At 39.5% G+C, this 23,393-nt stretch overlaps 1 protein-coding gene across 1 annotated transcript in view; it reads right to left on the bottom strand.

The window, feature by feature from the left end:
• The window catches only part of fras1 (Fraser extracellular matrix complex subunit 1), a 303,563-nt gene that overhangs the window by 168,240 nt on the left and 111,930 nt on the right, over nt 1-23,393 (bottom strand). The window contains exons 8-11 of the mRNA XM_039621075.1: nt 20,859-20,960; nt 19,435-19,626; nt 13,649-13,738; nt 10,223-10,370 (exon numbers count right to left, since the gene is read on the bottom strand). Of these exons, the coding sequence (XP_039477009.1) occupies nt 10,223-10,370; nt 13,649-13,738; nt 19,435-19,626; nt 20,859-20,960 (532 nt within the window). The remainder of the gene's footprint in view (nt 1-10,222; nt 10,371-13,648; nt 13,739-19,434; nt 19,627-20,858; nt 20,961-23,393) is intronic.

Below are 23,393 nucleotides of genomic sequence, written 5' to 3'. Positions count from 1 at the left end.
TCTACTTTTAATATTGGACTTAAAAATGGCCCTTTTCATGAAGCCTACAGGTAGGGTTGCATCAGGTGAGCTTGAATCCTGCATTAGTTACTCTACAATAGACTAGGGCACCTGGCCGCTTTCCATGATGCAAAGTCAAAGTCAAAGTAAACTTTATTGTCATCTCCATTATATACAGTACAGCAGCGGTCTCCAACCTTTTTTGCACCACGGACCGGTTTGTGTCCGACAATATTTTCACGGACCGGCCTTTAAGGTGTCACGGATAAATACAACAAAATAAAACCAGTACCGGTACCAAAAAAAAGATTTATTCATAACACACGGAAAAGACCCAGGGAAACAGAGTTAACGATAAAAACGATAAAAACATAACGATAAAAACCCTGAAAACCATAAATTTCACACCCGAGCCTCAACTCTCTCGGCCCGGTACCAAAAGACTCACGGACCAGTACCGGTCCGTGGCCTGGGGGTAGGTGACCGCTGCAGTACAGTATATAGAGAGACAAGACAATGAGGCTCCAGTTCCATCAGTCCAAAAAAAGAAAAGAAAAAAAAAGATATAAGAAGAGTAAGAAAATAAATATACACTTTATACACTAAATATAATAAATATACACTAAAAGTGTATATGTCATTTAATCGTTGGTTAATATTTAATCTTTTTCTCTCTTCCAGAGTCTTTTGTCCCGTCTTCTTCCCCTCACATGCAACCGGCCAGGGCAGACGGCTGCCCCTCCTGAGCCTGGTTTGGCAAGGTTGTTTCCTGTTAAAAGGGAGTTTTTCCTTCCCACTGTCGCCAAGTGCTTGCTCACACGGGGTCATCTGATTGTTGGGGCTTTCTCTGTATTATTGTAATGTCTATACGTTTGTCATAATTTGGCACGCTATAAATAAAATTTAATTCTACTGAATATGTGAACTTGCCTGCTAAAGATACATAACAGGTTTCCTTTTGTGAGTGATGTAACTGTCTGGTTACATTCTGGTATGATTTCACATTTTTCCTCCGTGCCTTTGAATGTGACGCCAACAGCTACTTTACAACTGTGCACATGTGATGATTTAGGAGTGCGAGGTCTGCCCCATAACCATTGTTCCCAGAGTGCGTCACTCACCAACACCATACAACACATGACACCAGCAGCTTTGTTCAAAGTGGCACAATTTGATACCCATGAATGAATGAGAAGGTGCTTGTGCACTGCTGTGAGGGCTGTGAGTCACGGGTTAAAGCAAAATAGTAAGCACTTGTTTGGGATTGTGTCACAAGTCCTGTGAAACTGGAAGTTTAACACAGTCTATGGGTAATAGGGGTAAGTTTACATCTAAAGACTAAAGAGGACTATGTAAGGAAAAAATGACTAAGCAAAGACCAGTTGGTACATACATACAATACTTTTATTTAAAAAAATAAAAGTTGTACGGGCCATTTCTGTGTAAAAAGGGCATGCACGCCTTAGAAAACTGGTCTGTTTATCAGTATGCAGAGGGATCTTCCACCAGGCATATGCACCACGTAGATGCTGGTCTCAAGTCAGATGTAATCTCTTTCATTTGACAGTGAAAATGTGTTTCTGCATCTCTTGTTGTGTTCAGTCTTCCATCCTAAAAATGGACTATAAAACTACCTTCACCCAGAAAATGCAATCAGAAAGTATTAGTAGGAGCATAAATTATTAAAAAAGTACAAATAAAAAGACCAAATTATGTGATAAAGTATTTTAAAAAGTGCTGAGTGGTCACTCATTTTACCTACATACACTTTTTTTACATACACTATTTTCTTCTGCAGCTGAGCTTTCTGTGACATGAAAAAAAAACTGCAGGACCTCATCTTAAAATAAAATTTATATCTAAAACAAACTAAAAACAAAATCCCCTCACTGTCTTGTGTTAAAGTTTTGCTACAGCTTTTTATATGCCCAGGCTTCTTCTGGAAAATTACCTGCCCTTTAAAAGCCAAAAAACAACCTCTTAAAAATTAATACTTAAGCTCGGGAGCCTGCCATCTCCTGAAACTACAGATTCGGGGGAGGACAGCAATAATAACACTGTCGTATCTGGATTGCAGAACAAGCAAATGCATGCAGTCTCTTGTCAAACAATAAGCGAGGTTGCTTGCACTTGATTGCACTGTGATTGCTCCATTCATTATGTGAATGCATTGAGTAAATAAAGTGCCTGCCGCTTGAAGAAATGTGACTGAGGGATCTGATTAATGTGACAACTGCAGAACAAGGCAGATGGAAGAGAAAAAGAAGAAAGAAGAAAACACAAGAGAAAGGACAAGAAAAGACTCAAAGCACAAAGAGCTAGAGCGACTGTGAGGGCAGGAGAGTGGGACGATAACATGAGAAAAATGAAGATGAGACTTAACGGCCAATAAGGCTGTCAGTAAGCCAGGATGTACTGTTCTAAGTATCTCTGTCCATCTCTTTTCCTACTCTAGTACCACTCGTTACACCCTCTCCCTGACTTCATTGTCCTTTATAGCTTCTTTCTTTCTCACCCATCCATTTCCTTTCCATCTGCCACTCAGTCTCACTTTTTGACCTCCCTTTTCATCCCACAACTGAATCTATGTGGAAAAATAAGAGTTTAAGAGAGAGGAAGTCAAGTGAGAAAATGGGAGGCTAAGACACTTAGCGGTGCGAGTTCTGGCCCGCTGACGGCTTTACCGACTAATATGAGTACCAGCCAAGTGTTGATATCTTTATTAAACTGGGCTCTCCTGTTTTACGAATCTACTCCATGTATTTGAACATAGTCTCATGGCAGTTTGTGAAAAACTTGCACAAACAGCCGTGTGTGTGTTTGTGGACACCAGGTTTTTTTTCTTTAGCAGAACACATTTATTTATCACACCTGGTAGAAAGCAGCCGGTCTCTAAATACTCGAAGTCCAATTTGGACCAACTGCAATTACTTCGTCTTTGAGCCAACGTGATCAAATCAATCTGAGGCTATCTGCACTGATGAGTCCAACTCATTTGAATTGTATCTCTTTGCAGGAGAGATCAACAGGAGACTCCACCCAGCTGGTTGCCAACTGGTTGCAGTCTGAGTCACGGTTGCTGAGAGCCATTTTGCAGTTAAATGTTCTGTTCTGCTGATGTTAAATCTCACGTCAGCCTTTGACACCGATGGCCATCACATCCTAATTGAAAGGCTAAAATACTGGGTTGGTGTAACTGTGGCTACGTCCACACTAGCCCGGATAGATTTGAAAACGGCGTTTTCGTCTGAAAACGTTCCGCGTCCACACTAGCGTTTTCACAGAGTTGAGGGTCCACATTGAAACGACCGAAAACGCTTACGTTCCAGTCCTGCGCATGTGCAAAAGCGAGTGAGAATTAAATAATTTGAAGAAAAGCCATCTGGAGCATGTACAGACTGATAATAATCTTTTTTAGGGCTGTCAAAATCAAAACAACTGCTGTATAATGCTCTCCGCTATCTTTGTTTAATTGGTCACATGACTGCATCAAATGACTAAAATGCGCCATCGTTTTAGAAAGTCTGCCTTTTCGAGCGTCCACACTGCGACGGGACAGCTCCGTTTTGAAATGTATGCGTTTTTGAGAGCGTTTCCAAAATGCTGCGTTTTTCCTTGAGGAAAAAACCGTCTCAGTGTGGACGGGAGGCCAAAACGGAGAGAAAACAATGCGTTTTCAAACGAAAACGCATTAGTGTGGACGTAGCCTGGATCTGCCTTAGAGAGGTTCAATTTATTGGTCACGGTCACACTTCTTTGGTTGAAGCCAGGGTCTTTGTTTTCTCTAATGTGGTTGTAGCATTAGGTTTATAGGCATTACGAACTACTTAGGCAGGTTTGGGCACTAAAGTCTATTTGGTTAGTTTTTTAATAAATTAACAGAATTAATCATTTAGGTTCAGTCGACTCAGCGAGAGTGAAGCAGTAATACTTTTTGGACAACAAAACATTCTTGGTTGGGGTTAAAGATCAGTTTGTTTGTTATTTCCTTGGTTGTCACCTGGGTTTTTGTACTCTTTGAAGAGTCTTAACAACAACAAGCTGCAGGCATGAAATGCTTCTCACTTAAAGATATCAGTTTAAGAGTTGCATTGACTGTAACAATAACACAGCACAGTCCACGTCCAAACACTATCTTGCATTAAGACCATGACGGTATTTCTCCACTCTTCCTGCAAAAAATTTGTACCTGAATATTAGTGAAAACAAAGAAGTATATTTTAATACAGAACAGAACTCATGACTGCTTACAGCAATCTTTCTTCTTTGCCTTGACAACAGAGTGAACCAGAATAGCTTTTGTCTCGTCTTGAGGATAAGCCCACACTACAGGACAGGTTCAGAAATCACACACTTTGATCCAAGCTGCTGTTTACAGAACGCTGCCTCGACGCTCTCGCGCTGCACTTTAATTTTCTCACAAGCGTGACGAGCCAGAGTCCCTGAGGCACAAAATTAAAAAACTGCAGCATTGATTAACAGTTGTATTAAAACAACTGAGCCAGAGGTGTGGATCCAGGCGCACTTAACCGCACAACACTGCCCTGATAATGGCAAACACCGAATGAGAAAACCGTCGCTCTGGAAAACTGCAGATGTGTTAATATTAGACAAGGTTGTTGTTGTTCTGTCGCTTTATAAAAGTGTGAGAAAAAAAATAACTGCCAATTTTACTGTTCGTCTCAAGCTTGACCTCCACCTGAGGCTGGTTATGTGCCATAGCCTGGAAAATAAGCCAACTTGCCAACATTGGCCAACATTTGACGACATTTGGCTGATGATTTCTGGTCATTTCACACCCTGACACACACTAAAAAGGCAGTGCCCCACTGTAATCCACCTAACTCTGCCAACTTTTTCAATCATAAGACTCTTTATTTAAGACAATAAAGCTCCAAATGGCATCAGATTAATTCAACTATTCCTAATTTTGCTCATCAAAACCGATGAAGCAATGATAAGGTGGTGATTAAGAGGTTTAAAAAGTACTTGGAGTAGTTCAGTAGAAAGAAAATACATTTTAGATGAAACTGCTCAGAAAGAGGTTTATATTTTTTAAAGTAACAGGGTCAAGATTCCTGAAAAGAGATATTTAAGTTGATTTTCTTTCTTTTTTTTTACTACAGGTTGAGTGCCATTTAATTCCATTGTACCCAACTGAAACATCTGTACAGCTGATATCTCCAAAACTTTCCAACTCACACTAAAATAATTCAGACGGCTCGATAGCACCAGAAGAAAAATACTAACATTTTATTTTGGGGTAAACTGCTCTTTTAATGGTGTGCTTATTTATGTAGCATCCATGCAGTTATTAATCATCTCAGCCCCTGTAAGGAGTCACAGTCCTATGTCAAAGTAGGCCTTGGGAGAGTTTTTTCAAACAATAATATAAGGTTACATACTGTAAATGCTTTCGGGTAAGATGCCCGTTTTTTGATAGATTAGAGTATTTCTTTTTCTTTGGCAAACACAAAAACATGATTATTAATTTATAAGTGTTGTTGTGCTTCCACACAGCAGTGCTGAGGTTTTTCTGGAAACTGTTCCACGATTTTTTGTCTGTATTTAAGTTTTTGGATTCTTGGTGAAGATGTAGAAGTTTGTCTTTCACTGTTACGCTAGAGTTTGAAGTTTTGATTTTTGTGTTTGGATTCCTGATTTAATTGTTTTATTGGTTTTAATTCTGTTACTGATATTCGTTGGCTCTCGCTGTAAAAGCCAAACAAGGGATAAGGGTTGGAAATGAGCAACAGCTCTAAACCCCGAGCAGCACATCAGTTTCATGCTCCATATGGGAACTATGTTAAACTGAAATGACTTCATATGTCATATTTGAATTTGGTTCATGATTTCTTAGTTTTTTTAATTGTCAGTTTGATTTCTTGTGACATTGAGTCTTTGATTTCTGTTTTTACGTCACGGTTTTTCGGGTGAAAGCCGTTGTTTCGTGATCCTGTGTTTTCAGTATTGCTTAAGTACGTTGAGCTTTAGCTTTATTGGATTGTTTCTGTTTTGATAGTTTACAGTTCCAGTGCTAGTGTTTGTTATGTCTTGTGTGTTTGGTTCCCTCAGTGTTACCCTGTCTGTTCCCTCTGATTCTGTTTTTTTGATGATTGAGTCTTCTTGTCTCTGTGTTTAATGTTTGTCTTTTGTTTATTCCCCCCCCCCCGGCCCTCGGTGTACAAACGGTCCAGTCTCCCTCTTTGTCCTTGTCAGATTGTTTGTCTATGCTCTCTGCTTCCTGTTTTCTGTAATTCCCTGTGAAAGTTTTGGATTGGTGTTTTGTGTACTTACTTACTGGCTTTGCAAACAGCCAATAAACATCTTGCTTTTGTCTAACATTGACTGCCTTTGTGTCCTGCATTACACTCCACCTCACAACAGTAATGGGCCATGACTGAGGCTCAGGTGGATACACAGTTTTAAGAAAAAGAACTGCTCATGTTTAGGCTGTATCATTACTCTGTCAATGTTAGGCAATAAAACACTAAGTGAACCATAAAGTAACAGGTTAATGTTATCTGCCAATCCCAATTTAACAATGAAATTTGTTACCGTGTGAGATTTACTGTAAGAGTACAGGAAACATGAGTTATCTAATTAGTTTTTATCATCTCCACATACTTAGAAAATGGCTTGAAACATATTTTAAAATATTTAATTAAAATATTAAGTTAAGGAAACGCTCATTTTGGACAATGATCCTATTTTAAGTGGGTTAGTATCCCAGTTCAGGCCTCGCGGTGACAAAATGAATGGGACTGAACATAATGTGTGACTCTCACATTTGCGTATATTATTACAAACATTACAAATGCATGAGATTAAAATAAAATTATCAATGTGTCCAAGCTGAGAAGAACAGTTAGGCTGCAGGCTCCTCATTGAAGGAGTCACAAAGACTCTTAGATTTTTATCTCAAAGCTATCACGGCGTCCTTGCAGTTCCATACAGATTAATACACCTATGGCATCGTATCCGAAAGTTAGGAAAATAGATTTTACTGCTAAGTATGAAACTTTGAAATGTATTTTATCAATTTCAAATAACTAATTTGGGTCAGATCAAAGCAAAATAAGAAGCTGACATCTTTCCCCATGAGACCTGAACACTGCACGACTTCTGGTTATGCCCCTCAGGTAAGAACTGCCCAATCAGAAAAGAGGCTACGGACCTCTGGGCCAGTGTACAGCCATGATTAATAGGCTTAAAGGATGATTTACGGTTCCAGCAAAAAATGAGAGCGAGTGAAAGAAAAGGAGGTTGTGTTCTTTTTCCCCTTTTCTATTTTTAGCCACAAACTGAACTCAGTTGGGATGTTCAATTCACTAACAGGGAGGAAAAAGGAGGCAGGGTTAATAACCGAATACGTGACATGTGAATTTATCACATCAGCATGTCAGTTTAGAGTTAAGTGAGCTAACCTTTTTTAAATCAATTTCTATTCAGACATGAATATATCTGTTATGGACCAACATGGGCATATTATTGCATGCAAAAACACACACGCTGTTCAAGTGTTCACATACAATGCAATGTGTAACTATAATCGATACCATTGGATAGATGTATAAATTCTTAGACATGTCTGAACCTGAAGCATGCCTCACTCATTAAAGACTTGGAAAGCTGCCCTCCATTTCTTTTTTTAGTTAAATATGAAACAGCCACTATTACTGAACTCTTAATTATTAACAGTAGCTCATTAAACCATCTCTGCTGTAAGAGAGCCATCATCTATCAGTGAAGTGACACTGGATCAAATCAGAAGCAACATTAAAGCAGTAATGACAGAAATAATAAAATTGTTTTCATCAAATTATTTTTATTTGTCTACTACTTAATTAATTTAGTGTAGTATGAATGGAAATGGCGAAGGTCTTTATCAGCAGGAAACGCTGTGAAAATGCAGTTAAAAGTCCAAAATCTATGCTCTCCTTCAAATTTTCCAAAGCTGTCCAGTGGGCCAGACTGGGGGTTTTGGCAGGCAAATTCTGGCCCCTGGGCCTTATGTTTGACACTCATGTTTTAAAGGCTTGTTGTTTATGAAGAAACTGTCATGAAATCATGAAATCAAGTCAAATCAAATGAAGGAAGAAGATGTTTGTTTATAGTCCTAATTCTGCTAAATGTGGGCAGGTTTTGGTTTTCACTACAATGAAAGTCAAGTATGGATTAGGAAAAAGCAGTGTGAACAAAAACAACAGAACTGAATAGAATATTGTATTTATTTTTAGAATATTCTCAGTCTATTGTTTGAATTGGTCGACACCAGCATACACGCTTGTGAATTAAGATTAATGAGTGTGGCTTTTTGTGAATTTACTGCATAAATCAAATCATTTAGTGCAGATCTTTTTTTTCCCCTATTGGGCGCACTGGGTACTCAGATTCATAAAACAATCGGCTACTCCAGGATATTACATTTTATAAATTTCTCATGTTGTTTACTTGGACTAATAAGACTGTTTGCCTGAGAATATGCATACTTTAGATTTGAGACATTTTAATATTCTGCTGGGTAGAAATACAGTAAAAACTAAGAGAGCATGAAGACTGCCGAGGGACATAAAACATGGAGACGATAAATGTGAATGAAACAACTTAAACTATTGTTGTATCAAACTGAACATTTGAATGGCACAATGAAAAATGCCTCTGTTTCCCAGCTGTAATTAGTTACTCACGCAGCCAACCTGAATTACAAGTCTGCCTGAACTTAAACAATGTGGTCCCTGTGTTTAATTGCCTGTTAGGTTATTTATTTATATGAGAAAATGGTTATAATTGCTGGCTGTGAATATACCCATTTTCAGTCATTAAGACAGATGGAGCCGCCTCTTTCAAGGAGGGCGGTGAAACGTGAGAGCTTTGATGTGGTTTACAGGAGGAAATCAGCTAGAAGCCATAATTCAATGTCACTGGAAGAATTTTTATTTCTTAATTTGCGGTATTTCCACTTGGAATAGGTTTTTATTTGCACCTGTTAGGGCCAAACTCACTGCTATTGACTCATCCTCTCATTTTCTTGCCAGTAAAAGTTTTTTCTCGTCATTAATTGTTAAATACGTTTATTTTCTGCCAAGGAGAAAGAGTGCAACCAGGAGGCAATATGATAAAAAAAATTAAAGCACCCACAGCAAAGAACAAAAAGGACCCAGAAATTCAACTCACATCACCAATGTTGTTGAACAACATTAGATTAATACACATATTAACATCAATATTAATATGCTGACATGAATGAGAATTTGACAGTGATAAAATGAGGAAAGACTTATTGTGAGATCAGTTTCACTCTCAGTGTGTAGCTGATGACATGCTGACACACACGGAGCACTTCGCCTTACAGCACATTCATCACAAAGGAAAAACAAACATGATGTTGCATGATTTCACTTTTTAGCCAAATAGCGTCTCATTTACAGGGAACACGATTTTGGTTACGTACTTTCAGGATGAATGAACGAACACAAAAAAGACAAACACATTTATACCTGAGCAGTACAGACATGGTGTTTGATAACGAGGGGAGAAAAAGATAAAGAGCTCTGCTCAGGAAATGTTCTGGAGGGGGCAGAGATGGATGTTTCACAGAATCAGAAACTCAGGTTTTCATTCATGACTCCTGATTTTTCACAAACAAAAATCGAACATACAGGGGAAAAAATCAATCAAAGAAAAGCCACAGAAACCAGTTTCTCCGACTTTAGGCAGGCAAAGATAAGAAATGCAGTGTACCTTAAAACATGTCAATATGCCAGGCAGGACTTTTATACTTTAAACTGATTTTAGTGAGTACTCTCGGACATTTTCATGGCTATGGTCGTCTCCATTGTCAAAATGATTCTGGTGAATGTATGAAACGGGCAGTTTAATGAAATGTTGCTGAACTTGGCTGACTTAAATAAACAGGTATTTATTGAAACTATTAGAAACCCTTTTATGTGTGTGTGTACACGTGTATTCATATCTTTGTGGGGACCAAAAATTGGAAGTTTACTATACTTGTGGGGACCAAATTCCCAGTCCCCACAACTTTGACGGCATTTTTGAGACTCAAAATGTGGTTTTACAGTTGGGTTATGGTTAGATTTAGGCATTCGTTTTTGATGGTTAGGGTGAGTGGCTAGGGAAAGCATTCTATCCCCACAAGATATGAATACCCGACATGCGTGTGTTTGTTTGCGTGTGTCACTTTTCCTGCATGGTAACATACCTTGGTGACACTCGGGGCAACATTGGCCGTCCTGAATGACAGCCAGGGTGCCCAGAGGGCAGGTACGGCAGGATCTCAGATAACAAGTCACCTGGGCATCGTGGCATTCACACTCACGACAACTGCCATCACTCCATCGAGCAAGGTTCTAAAAAAGAGAGGACATAGTATTTGCAGCTGTAAATGGGAGGTTAATGTTCTCATTATGCTTAAAGTGTGACTGCGGTAAAGGCTTTTATAGAGGATGGACAGAATGTGGAAAACACTGGAAGACAGAGGATTTTGACTTTGAAGAAGCTGATTAACGATTGAAAAGGATGCCACACAGAGAAGGCAGTAGTCTGAATGCTAATCAGCTGCATGTGTCCGTTTTAAAAGAAGGCTGACAGTCACGACTCTCATATGTTTTTTGAAACAGAATGAGTGAACTGACTGAGGCCCACTGAGGGGAGATATTTGAACGGGCGACAGCAGGAATGTCAGTCACAAAGGGAAAAGAGCCTCACATGGAAAACTGAAATATTTTTCAAGAACCTGTGAAGACTTTTCAGACTTTTTACTGTCCACACGGGGAACCAAGCAGATCGCTTTAAAAACTAAAGTGTGCCATCACCTGGCTCTACCATTATTTAAGAAATTCTACAGGTGTAAGAGCTAGTTTGAAGCATGACTCATCTTCTTCATTTGCAGATAAGAGTTTTTTTTCCTGAACAGTTTTAGACTTCAGTCCTCTGAAGAACGAGATACACCCGATGATTCAAAGCTCATCTTTAGCTTGACGATGTGAGAGACTGATAAACCTTGACTTTATCAGTCTCTCACATCGTTTTTAAGGAGTTCTCATCCACTCCTTTTTATATACTACTTCAGTTCATTGATGTTTGTGGCCATTCATTTAAGCACCGCTCTTTTAAGATCCCTCAACAGCATTTTAATCAAGGTTGAGGTCCAGACTTTATTTGGCTGATTCTTTTTGTTGTAGGTTTGTTGCTGTGCTTTGAACCATTGTTCTGTTGCATGACCCATTTTTGGCAAAGCCAAATGGCCTCACACTGGACTCTAGAAAACTTTGGTATACAGAGGAGTTCATATTTGAATCAATGATTGCAAAGTTCACAGATCCTGCAGCTGCAAAACAAGCCCAAATCATCACCTCTCCACCACTGTGCTGACAGCTGGTATGAGGTGTTTGTCCTGATTTGCTGCGTTTGGTGTTTACCAAACATGGTGCTGTGTGTTATGGCCATTTTTCCAGAAGTCTTGTTGTCTGTTTGGATGCAATTTAGCAAACTGAAGTCACGCTGCCATGTTCTTTTTTGCAGAGCAGAGGCTTTCTCTGGACGGCTCATCCAAAAAAGCTACACTTGTTTTTCTAATTGCACTTTAATATTTAACATGCTAACTGTAGAGTCTGAGATGCAGCTGTTTTTGCAGCATTGCACATCCAGACCTTGGAGTGAAAGTCTGAGACATCCACTCCTGGGAAGATTCTGCTATTGTGTTAACACACCTGAATGCTCCAGACGAACACACTGCCAAAACATCAGCTTTTACAGAGGTGTTCACATGTGCCGACGTGAAGCATAATTGATTAGCAGCACGTAGCGGCTACTTACCCTCTTATGGATGGAAACCATAAGTTTCATCAGTTTTTCCATTTCACAGAGTCCTTAGAAAACTTTTTGTTTGCGTGAGTGTACGTATGAGCACAGTTATAAGTACAAAATCAATATGAGCTTAATAAGTCTGTTGTTTAAGTGACATTCGTTATTATTAATCTCTGACTCTCTTCCACAACGCGTCTTTGTCCCGTCTTCCCCTCTAACCCCCACTGGCTGCTCCTCCCTGAGCCTGGTTCTGCTGGAGGTTTCTTCCTGTTGAAGGGAGTTTTTCCTTCCCTCTGTCGCCAAAGCACTTGCACATATGGGGTCATATTATTGTTGAGGTTTTCTCTGTTCTCTTTGTATTACTGCAGGGCCTTTATCTTACAATATAAAGCACCTTGAGGCAAATGTTGCTTTTATTCTGTGATATATCAATAAAACTGAAGTGAATCCATGCTATTTAATCCCTACATGGGGAATCCTTTAGCACTGTGAGTCCAATCAGCTTTCTTTGCAGAGGTGAGAAAATAGCTACCTGTGTGACAAAGGATATGGACAGCCTAGGTTAGCATCAAGAATACAATCAGGCAAAAACAGTAAGCCTGGCTCTTTTTGTATTCAGCTTGATCGATCTGTGCATGAAGAGAAATCTACAAATGTCATGGTGCTAGCTGATTTCTGCATACTCTTCTCTCACTTGTATTTAATCCATCTTTAAAGCTTTATAAGGTAAAACTGATTTGGTCAATTAGCATAAGCCCCACAAACGCACAGTATAAACCAGAGCTGGGTTGGGAGCAGAGATAGTTCCTGCTCCTGCGCATCTTCTCCAGAAAAACCTTGGCTCAACAGGACACTTTATATTCATATCTGAGATATTCTTTTATGCAGGGCAGGTTACAACCTCTTTTTATTTATTATACTTAAGGTGTAATAAAATGTTCCCATTTAGACCAATCACACCTTCAAATAAACACCTGAAAACGGTTTCATTTCTTTCAGTTTCCCTATAAATATTCTGTTAATGTGCCTTTAAATCAACCAGAAGATAAGGGTTGGGTAAACACAGTTCATTATTCTAACTCATTAACTTTCCGAGCTGTTATTTTCCAAGTCACTCGTGAATTCAAACCAGTAATCATCCCGTCACAAACCTGCAGCTTTAACCTTTCGGTGACTCTCTCCCATCGCAGGAAAACACCAAAGCTGATACAACCGTGTATAAATGTGTGTAGGCGCGTAATAAGTATGCAGTATCTATCTGTTTTTGTTTACTCATGGTAAGATTAATTCCTCATGGAGACAAAAAACAATCTATTCAAAAGGATAATAGTTCTCCCGACACTCGCTCTGAGCCACAGCTTTGGTTCACCATCCTGCAGCGTTACATTAGCATCATCCCCATCAATGTGAAAAAATTAAAGCTTTGCATTGTGGTTTTCCAGGTCTAACCTACGAATAATGAAGCTGATGAGCCTCTAAAAGAACACAAACAAAAGATTGTGACCTAAAAAGCCCTGATTAATTTCACAGCTCTGTCCAGAAAAACACGTTTATTCTGTCTGAATGCAACTGTAATTTCCAGTGTTTAGAGTTTGTGTTTGTGTACAGCTTAATAGTGATGTATTTGTTTTCGTAACAGCCTCCTCTGCAGAGAGACTTCATGCCACTTAGCTTCTTTTTTCTTATGTGAAGGGAGAGGAGCCCTGTGGAGTCTTCGTCTCTCCCACACAGTACGAATTCTTTGCCTGATTTTGCAATTTTCCATCTTGTTTATAAGCAAACAAGCTCAAAGTAAAATCTAGACTTGTGATAGAAGTACCTTGTAGGATTTTCCCTTGTGCACACAGGAAAGTTTCGCAGAGGAACACTCAGGGCAGCATTTCCCTGGCAGGTTAACGAGCTCAGATCCCTGAAAAACAAAGAAAATCTACATTTTTATAAAATTCTCCTCATGAAATTACAGACTGCAGCTAAAAGAAAAGACTACAGCACAAGAGAAAGCTATTTTGGAAATGGTGAAGGCGAATAAAGGAGTAACGTGGAAAAGAAACAGAAAAAGAAGGAAACAGGAGAAGAACAACGAAGGAAGGGGGAAGGAGGGGACGATGACTGGAAAGGAGGAAGAGAGCAGAGAGAGCAGTGGATACAAGTAAAGTAAATGAATAAAAAAAAGAGCAAACCAAAGTATTTGCTGTAAATCTACAGATAGAAAAACAAGCTGAGACGAGTCAATCAAATTCCTGAGTCATCTAAACAGCATAACATGATGGTTATTCAGCTATAATTTGATTGCTGGTTGCTACTTATTAATAATTTAACTTTTTCCTCAAAAAAAATTACAAACACTAGAAACTATTTTCTCTGCACCAAACTCCACCCACCAAGTTTCCTCTGCTCACTGAGCACAAGAAATTGGAAATCCACTCATGTTTGTGACAGCATGACCAAAGGAATGCATTGCTCCATCCTCTTGAGATGTTAGGTTAGCTGTTGGCTAGCTATTTGCTTCCTTTAATTGGTGGATGTCGCTCTAAAATAAGCTAAACTAAGAGCGACAGTTACTCAGCTTCTCCTGGATGGCTCTGCAGAGAAGGCGGGCATATTGTTGAATGGATCATGTCATGAGAGTAGTGGAAATCATTAAATATTTGACAATTTTGCAGCCTGCAGGCAAAGAAAACTGCCCATGATCTCATGCATCACATTAAAGTAAGATGGTTAAGTTATTGTTGCTGACTACGCACAAATTACTGTCTTTTATGCTTTTATTGGTGTAGACGGACTGAATGTGGAAAAACTGAGATATTATTTTCATGAAGATATCTCAGCTCCAGACAACTGCATGCTTCCTCAGTTCAGTGATGAGTTTGTTGGGTGCAGTTTTCTAGGGAAAAAGCAAGTTCTCCATTAACCTCCTCCCAACAAGACTCATGCATTACTATGATTACCTGGGTCATGATTTCTGGAGGGAGGCGCTGTTCCTGTGGTAAATGTTGGCACTTTGAGCACTACACACCATTTAGTTTCATTATATTCAAGACATGGAAGTCATCTCTATTGTAGATATCATCAAAATCTGGCATCTAGAGGCGGAAACTGCCTATGTGACTTACCAATTTCTGCCACGTATTATTGATTTTAATGGCTTCTCCTACACCCATACACATTTCAACTTTAAGAAAAGATGAAACTTGAAAATAAAAGATGCATGTTACAGTAGTAGCATCCCAATACTGCAGTTTTCTAAGACTAGAAGTCCTTTCAGTGCCATTACAGTAGGTACATTATTAGTGCAGGAATCATAAACTGCCTGTATAACTGTACCCCAGTGCCTTTCTCCGCCTCCTGACCCACACATCATTAAACCCATAACCTTGTCTTAATTGTTTTGCGCACACACACACACACACACACACACACACACACACACACACACACACACTCACGCACACACACAAACACACAGTGGAAATTGGCTCTGTCTTCTTTGCACGGTGACCTTGTTCAGTTCAAAGTTGGAAAAATGCCAGTTATGCTACTTAGAGCTAACGACACTTAGCAGCTGTAATTATCACCATACAGCATGATTAATGAGGGCTTATTTGGTCGTGGTCAGGGATATTAAAGCAATATTATTAAATCTGCTTGATGTAAAACCGGATGAGGTGTTGAGTCAACGTGGCGTGGAGCCTAAAGCGGGGGGACTGAAGCAACTACGGGAACACCAGCTAATAACTTTAACAAATCCTCTTGGCTGTTTTGTTCAAACACACTCACCTACATTCCTGACTGGGCCAAGTCTGACCTTTGATGACTTCACATTAAGGCTATTATTGCTTCTGCTGTTGCACTCTGACTTTTAAAGATCCTTTTAACATCACTTTACATGACATTCTAGACCAGGGGTGTCCAACTCCAGTCCTCGAGAGCTACTGTCCTGCAGGTTTTAGACGCATACTTGTTCTGACACACCTGAATCAAATGAATGGCTTGTTATCAGGCCTTTCCCAACCTTAATGGCATGCTGAAGAGGTAATCCATCCATTTAATTCAGCTGTGTTTGAGTAGGAATGCATCTAAAAGCTGCAGGACAGTAGCTCTTGAGGACTGGAGTTGGACACCCCTGTTCTAGACCAAACCCGTCTGATGGAAACACATATCAAAAGGAAAAATATGTATTTATTAATATTTATATTTCAAAACACTGGCATCAGTTCAATAATGTAAAAATGTCATTTTTAGACTGAGTTTAAGGACACGGTCCAAACTGTTCATCTAAAAGGACATCATGCTGCGGTTTACATGGTTTGCATTAACAGACACATTTTAAATAAAAGAGGAAAATCACTATAACTTAAACTTATATAATTCCCAAAAGATTTTTAATTAAATTTAGCATCTTTGTATTTCCATAGACTAACGAGGATGCTAACTAGTAGGACCTTTTTCATCATCATGTTCAGGGTTTCCATCACTGCACTGTAAACTTGTCTGAGTCCATCATGTAGTAGAAACTACCAGGGATTTTATTGCGTGGTCTGTATACACAACAGGGATATTTTTATATCATTGATGTGTATTTTTAACATGACTGTCAATTCATATGTGTGTTTTCTATTACATTAGCTGTACACTACTGGAGTGGATTTTAAATCAAATTTAGAAGATGAAATAAGGAATCGCCTGGATTAAAGCTGATAGGTCTCAACTTGTACTTTTGATGGAGATGTAACTAAAACATTTAAAACAGATTTTAAGACATTTCATACGTTTTAAATGGTCTGGCATTTATGTAGCACTTTCCCAGTTTACTTCACTACAAGCCACATTGACACAGCGCTTTTTAATTCAGGCATTTAGTGCTTTATGTACAACACATCTTGTTGCACACCCAAGGGTGCATCTGGAGGTAGTCTGGTGTTTAGTATACTGCTAAAGAATATTTCAACATGTGGTGTAAAGAGCTAAATATCAAAACAAAGCCACAAACACCCAAAACTTGTATTGGCAAAAGTGCATTTTAGAGATTATAATACATTTTAAGAACCAGTAGATATTCCATATTTAACACTGAAACTGTATTACTGTCTTAAGAGATGCTATGCATTTAGCAGAAGGGTTCAGCTTGGCGTAGGTTCAGTGTAGCTGAGCACAAGTCATATTTTTCATCTAGTGACAAGCTGTAGGGCCAAGTTTCTGTCACAGACCATTAGTTTCATCTTGTCTTTCAATTTACTTCATCTCAACTGAGTGAATCACCTGTGATGGAATCAGCCAACCTCATAACCTCAAATGATCGCCCTTCCTCCCATTCCACCAAAGTGTACGTTTAAACTGGTAAATTTCACTGCGGCAAATATAGGAAAGTGAACAAAGTAACAGTGACATCTTCCATTAACTTTTAAGTAGCCCATTTAAAAGAAAGGAAATGGGATTTCAGGGTGCTGACACGTTGCATCAATAGGCCAAGGGTTTGACAGCAAGGGTAAGCCTTGAGGAAAGGTGAAGCAGGTGGGGTCTGCAGGAAAAGCAAGTTCACGTAGTTTTATATGATCATAAAGGAATCATGAGACCAGTAATGATGCTGCAAACTCAAAAACACATGAACAAAATTATACAAACATTGAACACAGGTATTACCCATTAGCAGGAACATTAGGGGTAATTATGTTAAGAAAAGCAATACAGCCAAAGATTAAAATCCAAAGTGACATATGGATTTTAAGCTTGTTGCAGGTGAAAAGACACAACTGTCTCACTCCAAATGGTGCTAAAAGTTTTATACATGCAGATCTGCTGGAAACAACAGCTGTGAGAAAAGAGCTTATTTTTGAACCAACACACTGATGTCCAAATCTGAATGACAAAAGGATATTTAAAATACAACACATGCTTATGCTTTGTTTTCCATCACAATTCAAGATTTTAGAAATGTTCCATTTACAAACTGCACACAGCACTAACTTCTCATCACAGGATGTTTGTCTGTTTTGCAAATTAGACAGTTCATAAATGTGAACTCTTTATGTTTGGAGATGTTTTTAGAATTGGTTCAATTACTTTAGTAACTCCAGCTAAACTGTTCATAGTACCAATGTTTATAAAAACAGCTTAATGGTTTACTGGTTTCACCCAACATCAGTCTAACCATGTGTTTCCAGTAAAACTGGCACAATGTTAAACAAATCCAGGAGGACGTGTCAGTGAGGGGATGTTGCTATTAAGATTATATGATTATTAATATTATGTGATCTTATGAATGAGGCCACCAAGGCTGAGTCACATTCCCGTAAGCATGTTGCAAGGAGGAGAAACATTGTAACAAAGCTCAAGAAATAAATAAAACGGAATTCAGGGAACATGAGCGAAGACATGCTGTTAAACTTTATATTAATAAACTACCTGTGACAGCATGACATTAACCAAACAGTTGTCTGTTTCACGTCAGTATAACAGCAAAGATTACAGAGCTTTACTGTAACCTAACAGTGAAATTTCTTACAGTGTAGCTGATCATGTCAAAAAACTAAAATACTGTAAATTGTTTTTTCCTTAGATCTTACATACATACATGTAAAGTGATTTATTTTAACCACCTAGGACGTTACGTCCACATATGTGGGCACCACATTTTGGGTTTTCTAGACCAAATTACTGAATTTGCTCTACAATTATACTGCCACTGTTATATCAAAATTTAAAGCGAGTGTCCTCATATGTGGATCTCTTTTTTCTCAGAAACAAAAATCAGGTAAAAAAAAAAAAAAAAAAATCTGGTAATTCTTTGTTTTTGCATTCATCAGGTCCCAATCAGCCCAAATATCAAAGAGAAATTAAAAACGCATGCCATGAAAGAGTTTGGGGCTTTCAGTTTTGAGGATTATGGTTTAGAGGTCATCTCCAGACTCTAGGAACCTGATTTACATAAGAAAGGCAAACTTTAGTTTCATCTAAAAAAAGAGGACTTTGGCTCTCCAAGCAGCAGCCCAGTTCTCTTTTTGCTCAGCCCGTCGTCTCAGCTCAACACAGAGATTAAGGATGTGATAGCAGGATGGACAGTGGGAGGACGATCATCACCGAGACAACTATGATGTCGGCAGTCTTCCTCGTGATTTTGGTTGTGTGTACTGAACTAGATAAAGAGATGTGTGCCATTTATACTATCTATAACTATCTATCTTCTATCTATATCCTCAAAATGAAATGTTCAAATAATTTGAGATACTCAGTTTCTGATTTTATAAGCTATGAGCCATAAAATATATCATATATAAAAGTATCCTGTGTAATGTGTATATATATATATATATATATATATATATGAAAGTTTATCTTTTTGAATTAAATAAAAATACATAAATGAATAAAACTTTTTGAGAATATTGTAGTTTTTCGAGATTCAGTGGGATGTCTCAGCGCCCCTACAGCTGTCCCGCTTATGTGGAAATTCATTTAAAAAATAAGAGATGAGCGTTTTCCAGTCTAAAACAGAAGCTGTGGCCTGAGGAAATGTTTGTGAATTTTAACCTTACATCCACAGATTTTTAAAATCGGGCCAGTTTCGCCTCTGGGCTTCAATGAACACTTTTTCCCTTTCGGGCTCACCTGCGGGCATTCGACACGTCCACACTCGGCCCTCTGACAGAGGACCTGACCCCGGCTGCAGGTACAGAACTCGCAGCCAGTGCTGTTCCACATGTCTCCATGGTAACGCACTGCGCCCTGGTACTGGCAGCTTCCCTTCGCAGCAGCGCATTCATCACAGCACTGCCCGGCACGCTTCACTTTGGTCTGACCCTGTTTGGAGGCAGGATAATGTTATTTGGGTTTTATGTTCAGTACAGATGATGAAGGAATGCAAACTGAGCAGCGGGAGAAGACGACGGAAATCCAAGGAGCTTATAAAAATGCTGGTTTTGTGCATCTCTGTTTCAGCAGAGAGAGATAAGAGGAGCGAGGGAGGAGAGAGTATGTGTTTTGCATTATTAAGGGAAAAGACACCAAGCGGAGTGGGCCATCAGACCGTTCTTCTAACTTTATTTGAAAGTGCACAGAGGTGTGCTTTTCCTGACACTGCAGATGTCACGCTTACTCTGTATCTCAGCTCTGACGGCTACTGTAGTTTATTCTGACCGAATCTCACACACATCAAGCAAAACCATCAACTGCAGGGCTTCGAAATGTCAGGAAAAGTGGATCCAAACTGTTCTCGAGTCATGTTAAGAAATTACTCTTTTTAAAAAATAATTACACATTTGTGAACTGTATGATGTGCAATTTTATTAACACATGATTTACAGAAATTTAGTTTTCCTGACAAACATGGGTTCACAGGGGGCCTGAGGCCTGTCCCACATGAAACAGGACACAAGGCACAGGACATCTTGGATACGTCACCAATCCATTGCACGGCCAACACACAGAAACAGACACTCACATTCACACATACGTCTTATTTAGAATCACCAATTAACCTAACAGGCAGGTCCTTGTATTGTGGGAGGAAACCGGAAGACCTTGACCAATCACATCCAATGATCCTTTGTTAGCAAGGTGACAGTCCTAACCACAGCACCACCGTGCAGCCCTTACTTAAGAAATACACCTGCAGGTTTGCACTGGCTTCCATTACAATGTAGAATAAATGTTTAAATGCTGCTGCTAGTTTATAAGTTGCTCAAAGCAAACATATATTTTTCATGTGCCTAAAGAATTTAAACTCATTTCGGCTTTAGAGCATTAGTCTGACTTTTATTGTGCATCTGACTTTTAAAAAAAATATTCCTCTTCAATGTTTTGTTGTGCGTGTGTGTTTTTGGTCTTGTGGGTTTTGTATTTTCTTCTGTCCAGAAAATAAATCTGAGCTAATCTGAGGGCGTCTGATGTGAAATCCATGATGTGTTTCTACTGAGACTCTAAAGGTTCGGAGATGGTTAGCGATGCACGATACTGTCAGAGTGTGGCGACTTCTGCATAAAACTGAATGTCAGTGATTGTGCGCGTGCATTTGTGTGCATGAGACCACTCACCTTGTCGCAGGTTATGGGTGGGCAGGTTTTAGTGTGGCATTTAGATTGACCCCGGTCACACACGCACGTGGTGCAAGTGTTCTTCTGCCACTGCTCACCGTGCTGCCAAGAGACACACAAATACACATTTAGACCATCTCCAAACCCACACACACTTTCAGGCTTACACACAGTGAATCACAAGCTGTTTGCAGGAAACTCACAGCTCATTTGAAACCAGTGAGCGCTTTCTTTTCTTTGAGAACAACAATGGGATGTCTCTGCAGTGTGAAAAGCATACAAACACGGAGCCAGCCACTAGATTTCCACATGATTCTCTTTAATTTGAAGACTATACAGCAGTGAGTTCAAACACTGAATGCATAACTTGCACAGGAAGTGTGAAGTATTTAAACAGTTAGTTAATGAAGTATTTGAAATATGTATGAGGCATATTATTGAAAGCAAACTGGACTTGTATTGTGTAGGTCACCTTTGTGCTGGCAAAAAAAAGCTCTGAGCTTTCACAGTTTATGCAGTCGCTGCCTTTTGGAACATTTTTAATGGATTTTTGTGACAAAGAAATATGACTTGCTATGTGGTACAATTATCCAAAAAGCCAGTGCTGCATTTTTTGTTAGTGAACTTTTATTTATTAGCCTGTTACTTTGCACTAAATAGAATTTATCGGTGTCTGTAGGTTGCACCAGATACTAGCTTTAGGCAATAGCTTAACACTCAACCCTCTGCCGCAAACATAGCAACCTCTGGCTTCAAAAACCCAGAGGTGTACAGGCACTTGTGTTAAAAAATACTCTGGTAAAAGCTGAAGTACCGATTAAACTTCTTTATTCAATTAAAAGTGAGAAAGTACAGGCTCGCTCACTGTTTGCACTCGTTGAGAAATATAGCTGCTGTATTTTTAGCTAGCAAAACCCTGTTCGAGAGACTGCACAGAAACAGCTGATGTGATGGCTGATGTTTGTTGAGCTGATAGAAACTTGAATTTGAAATTACCTGCAAACTTTAAAAAAAAAAAAAAAAAAAAAAGCAAGAAAGTTTAAAGGTTACTCTCTTTGTAGCACTAGCTTGATGCTTGTACTGCAAACACAACTTATGAACTGCACCAAAAGCGCTTAAATGGGTTTGACGTTTGAAGTCACACAGTGTGCACAGTGCACCTGCTTTGAAAGCTGTCATGGTGCATGGTGCGTCATGGTGGATGGTGCGTCATGGTGGATGCCCCGGTGGCCACACCCTCAGGTTGGGCTGTCACCATCACACCAGCATCCCATTCCAGGCGATTACCAGGAGGACTATTTAACCCTGCACAGACGGTTGCTCCATTCCAGTCCGGTAGTCACCCCTCACAGGTTACTGTCCGGCGTTTTGTGCCTGCCACCTGCCTGTCCTCCTGCCTAATTGGATCTCAGAGTGTACCACCTGACCTCGTCTCTGCCTCCTCGGATTTACCTCCCATGGACACACTCCCCCTCCGAGTCCCACGGTCTGGCTCTGATCATGAGTCAGATTGCTCTAGCCCTGTCTTGTTGTGTCTCTCCATTCCCCTGTACACTAGTAACCTTTTCCCCTTTCTGTTGCAGGCTCCCACAGTCCCGATTACGGCTTCCCTGTTTCCTTTGTTCTCCCGGTTTTCTTCACTTCTGCGATTATCCTCTCGCCTCCCGTGGTTGTTCCGGGTCACCTTTTGTTGAATAATAAAACTTGTACTTGAATAGAATAGAATAGAATAGAATTCAACTTTATTGTCATTGCACATGTCACAGGTACAGGGCAACGAAATGCAGTTTGCATCCATCCAGAAGTGCTTTAGCCATGATATAGATATATTACAATACATATTAGCAATAATATAGATATGTAAGTATATTACAGAAATGGGTCTATTATGGTATGCTCGCACTAAAGCGAATTGAGTTTGCTTTTGAGCCCCACTTGAACTGTGGTTCATGACAAAAGCGTAAGGAGTAGAAAGTACAGATATTTTGTGCAAAAATGTTGCCCAGTGCAGAAACAAGTGGGTGACATCACAGTGGCTACGTCTGTGTTTTGTACTCAGCATTCAGGTGTGGACGAGTGTTATCCTGCTGGCGGAGGTTGCTTCCATCACTGCCAGTGTCTTAGAGCAGCGGAACCCCGGGCCGGTCCGTGAGTCGTTTGGTATCCGGCAGCGAGAGTTGAGGGTTGGGTATGAAATTTATGGTTTTCAGGGTTTTTATCGTTAACTTGGTTCTCCTGGGTCTTTTCCAGTGTTGTAGACGTGTCTTATTTTGAAAGAAATATTTACACATTACCATAGCGACCAGAGAACATTAAGGGGCAGAGAGGAGGATGTTACTCTCAATGTTGTTGGCGCATTTCAGGAGGACGCTGCTAATAAAGTTACACAATTACACAGTTAATTCGCGTTTATTATTATATTTACAAAATACCACAGTTTTTTTCTTGGTCGTATCATTTTATTTGGTTGTATTTATCCGCGACATCTTAAAGGCTGGTCCGTGAAAATATTGTCTGACATTAAACCGGTCCGTG

The sequence above is a fragment of the Oreochromis aureus genome, linkage group 12 (genome assembly GCF_013358895.1).
Source record: "Oreochromis aureus strain Israel breed Guangdong linkage group 12, ZZ_aureus, whole genome shotgun sequence".
Taxonomy (NCBI): Eukaryota; Metazoa; Chordata; class Actinopteri; order Cichliformes; family Cichlidae; genus Oreochromis; species Oreochromis aureus.
Note: the sequence above shows the minus strand (reverse complement) of the source record. Positions and strands in the feature narration are given on the sequence as shown.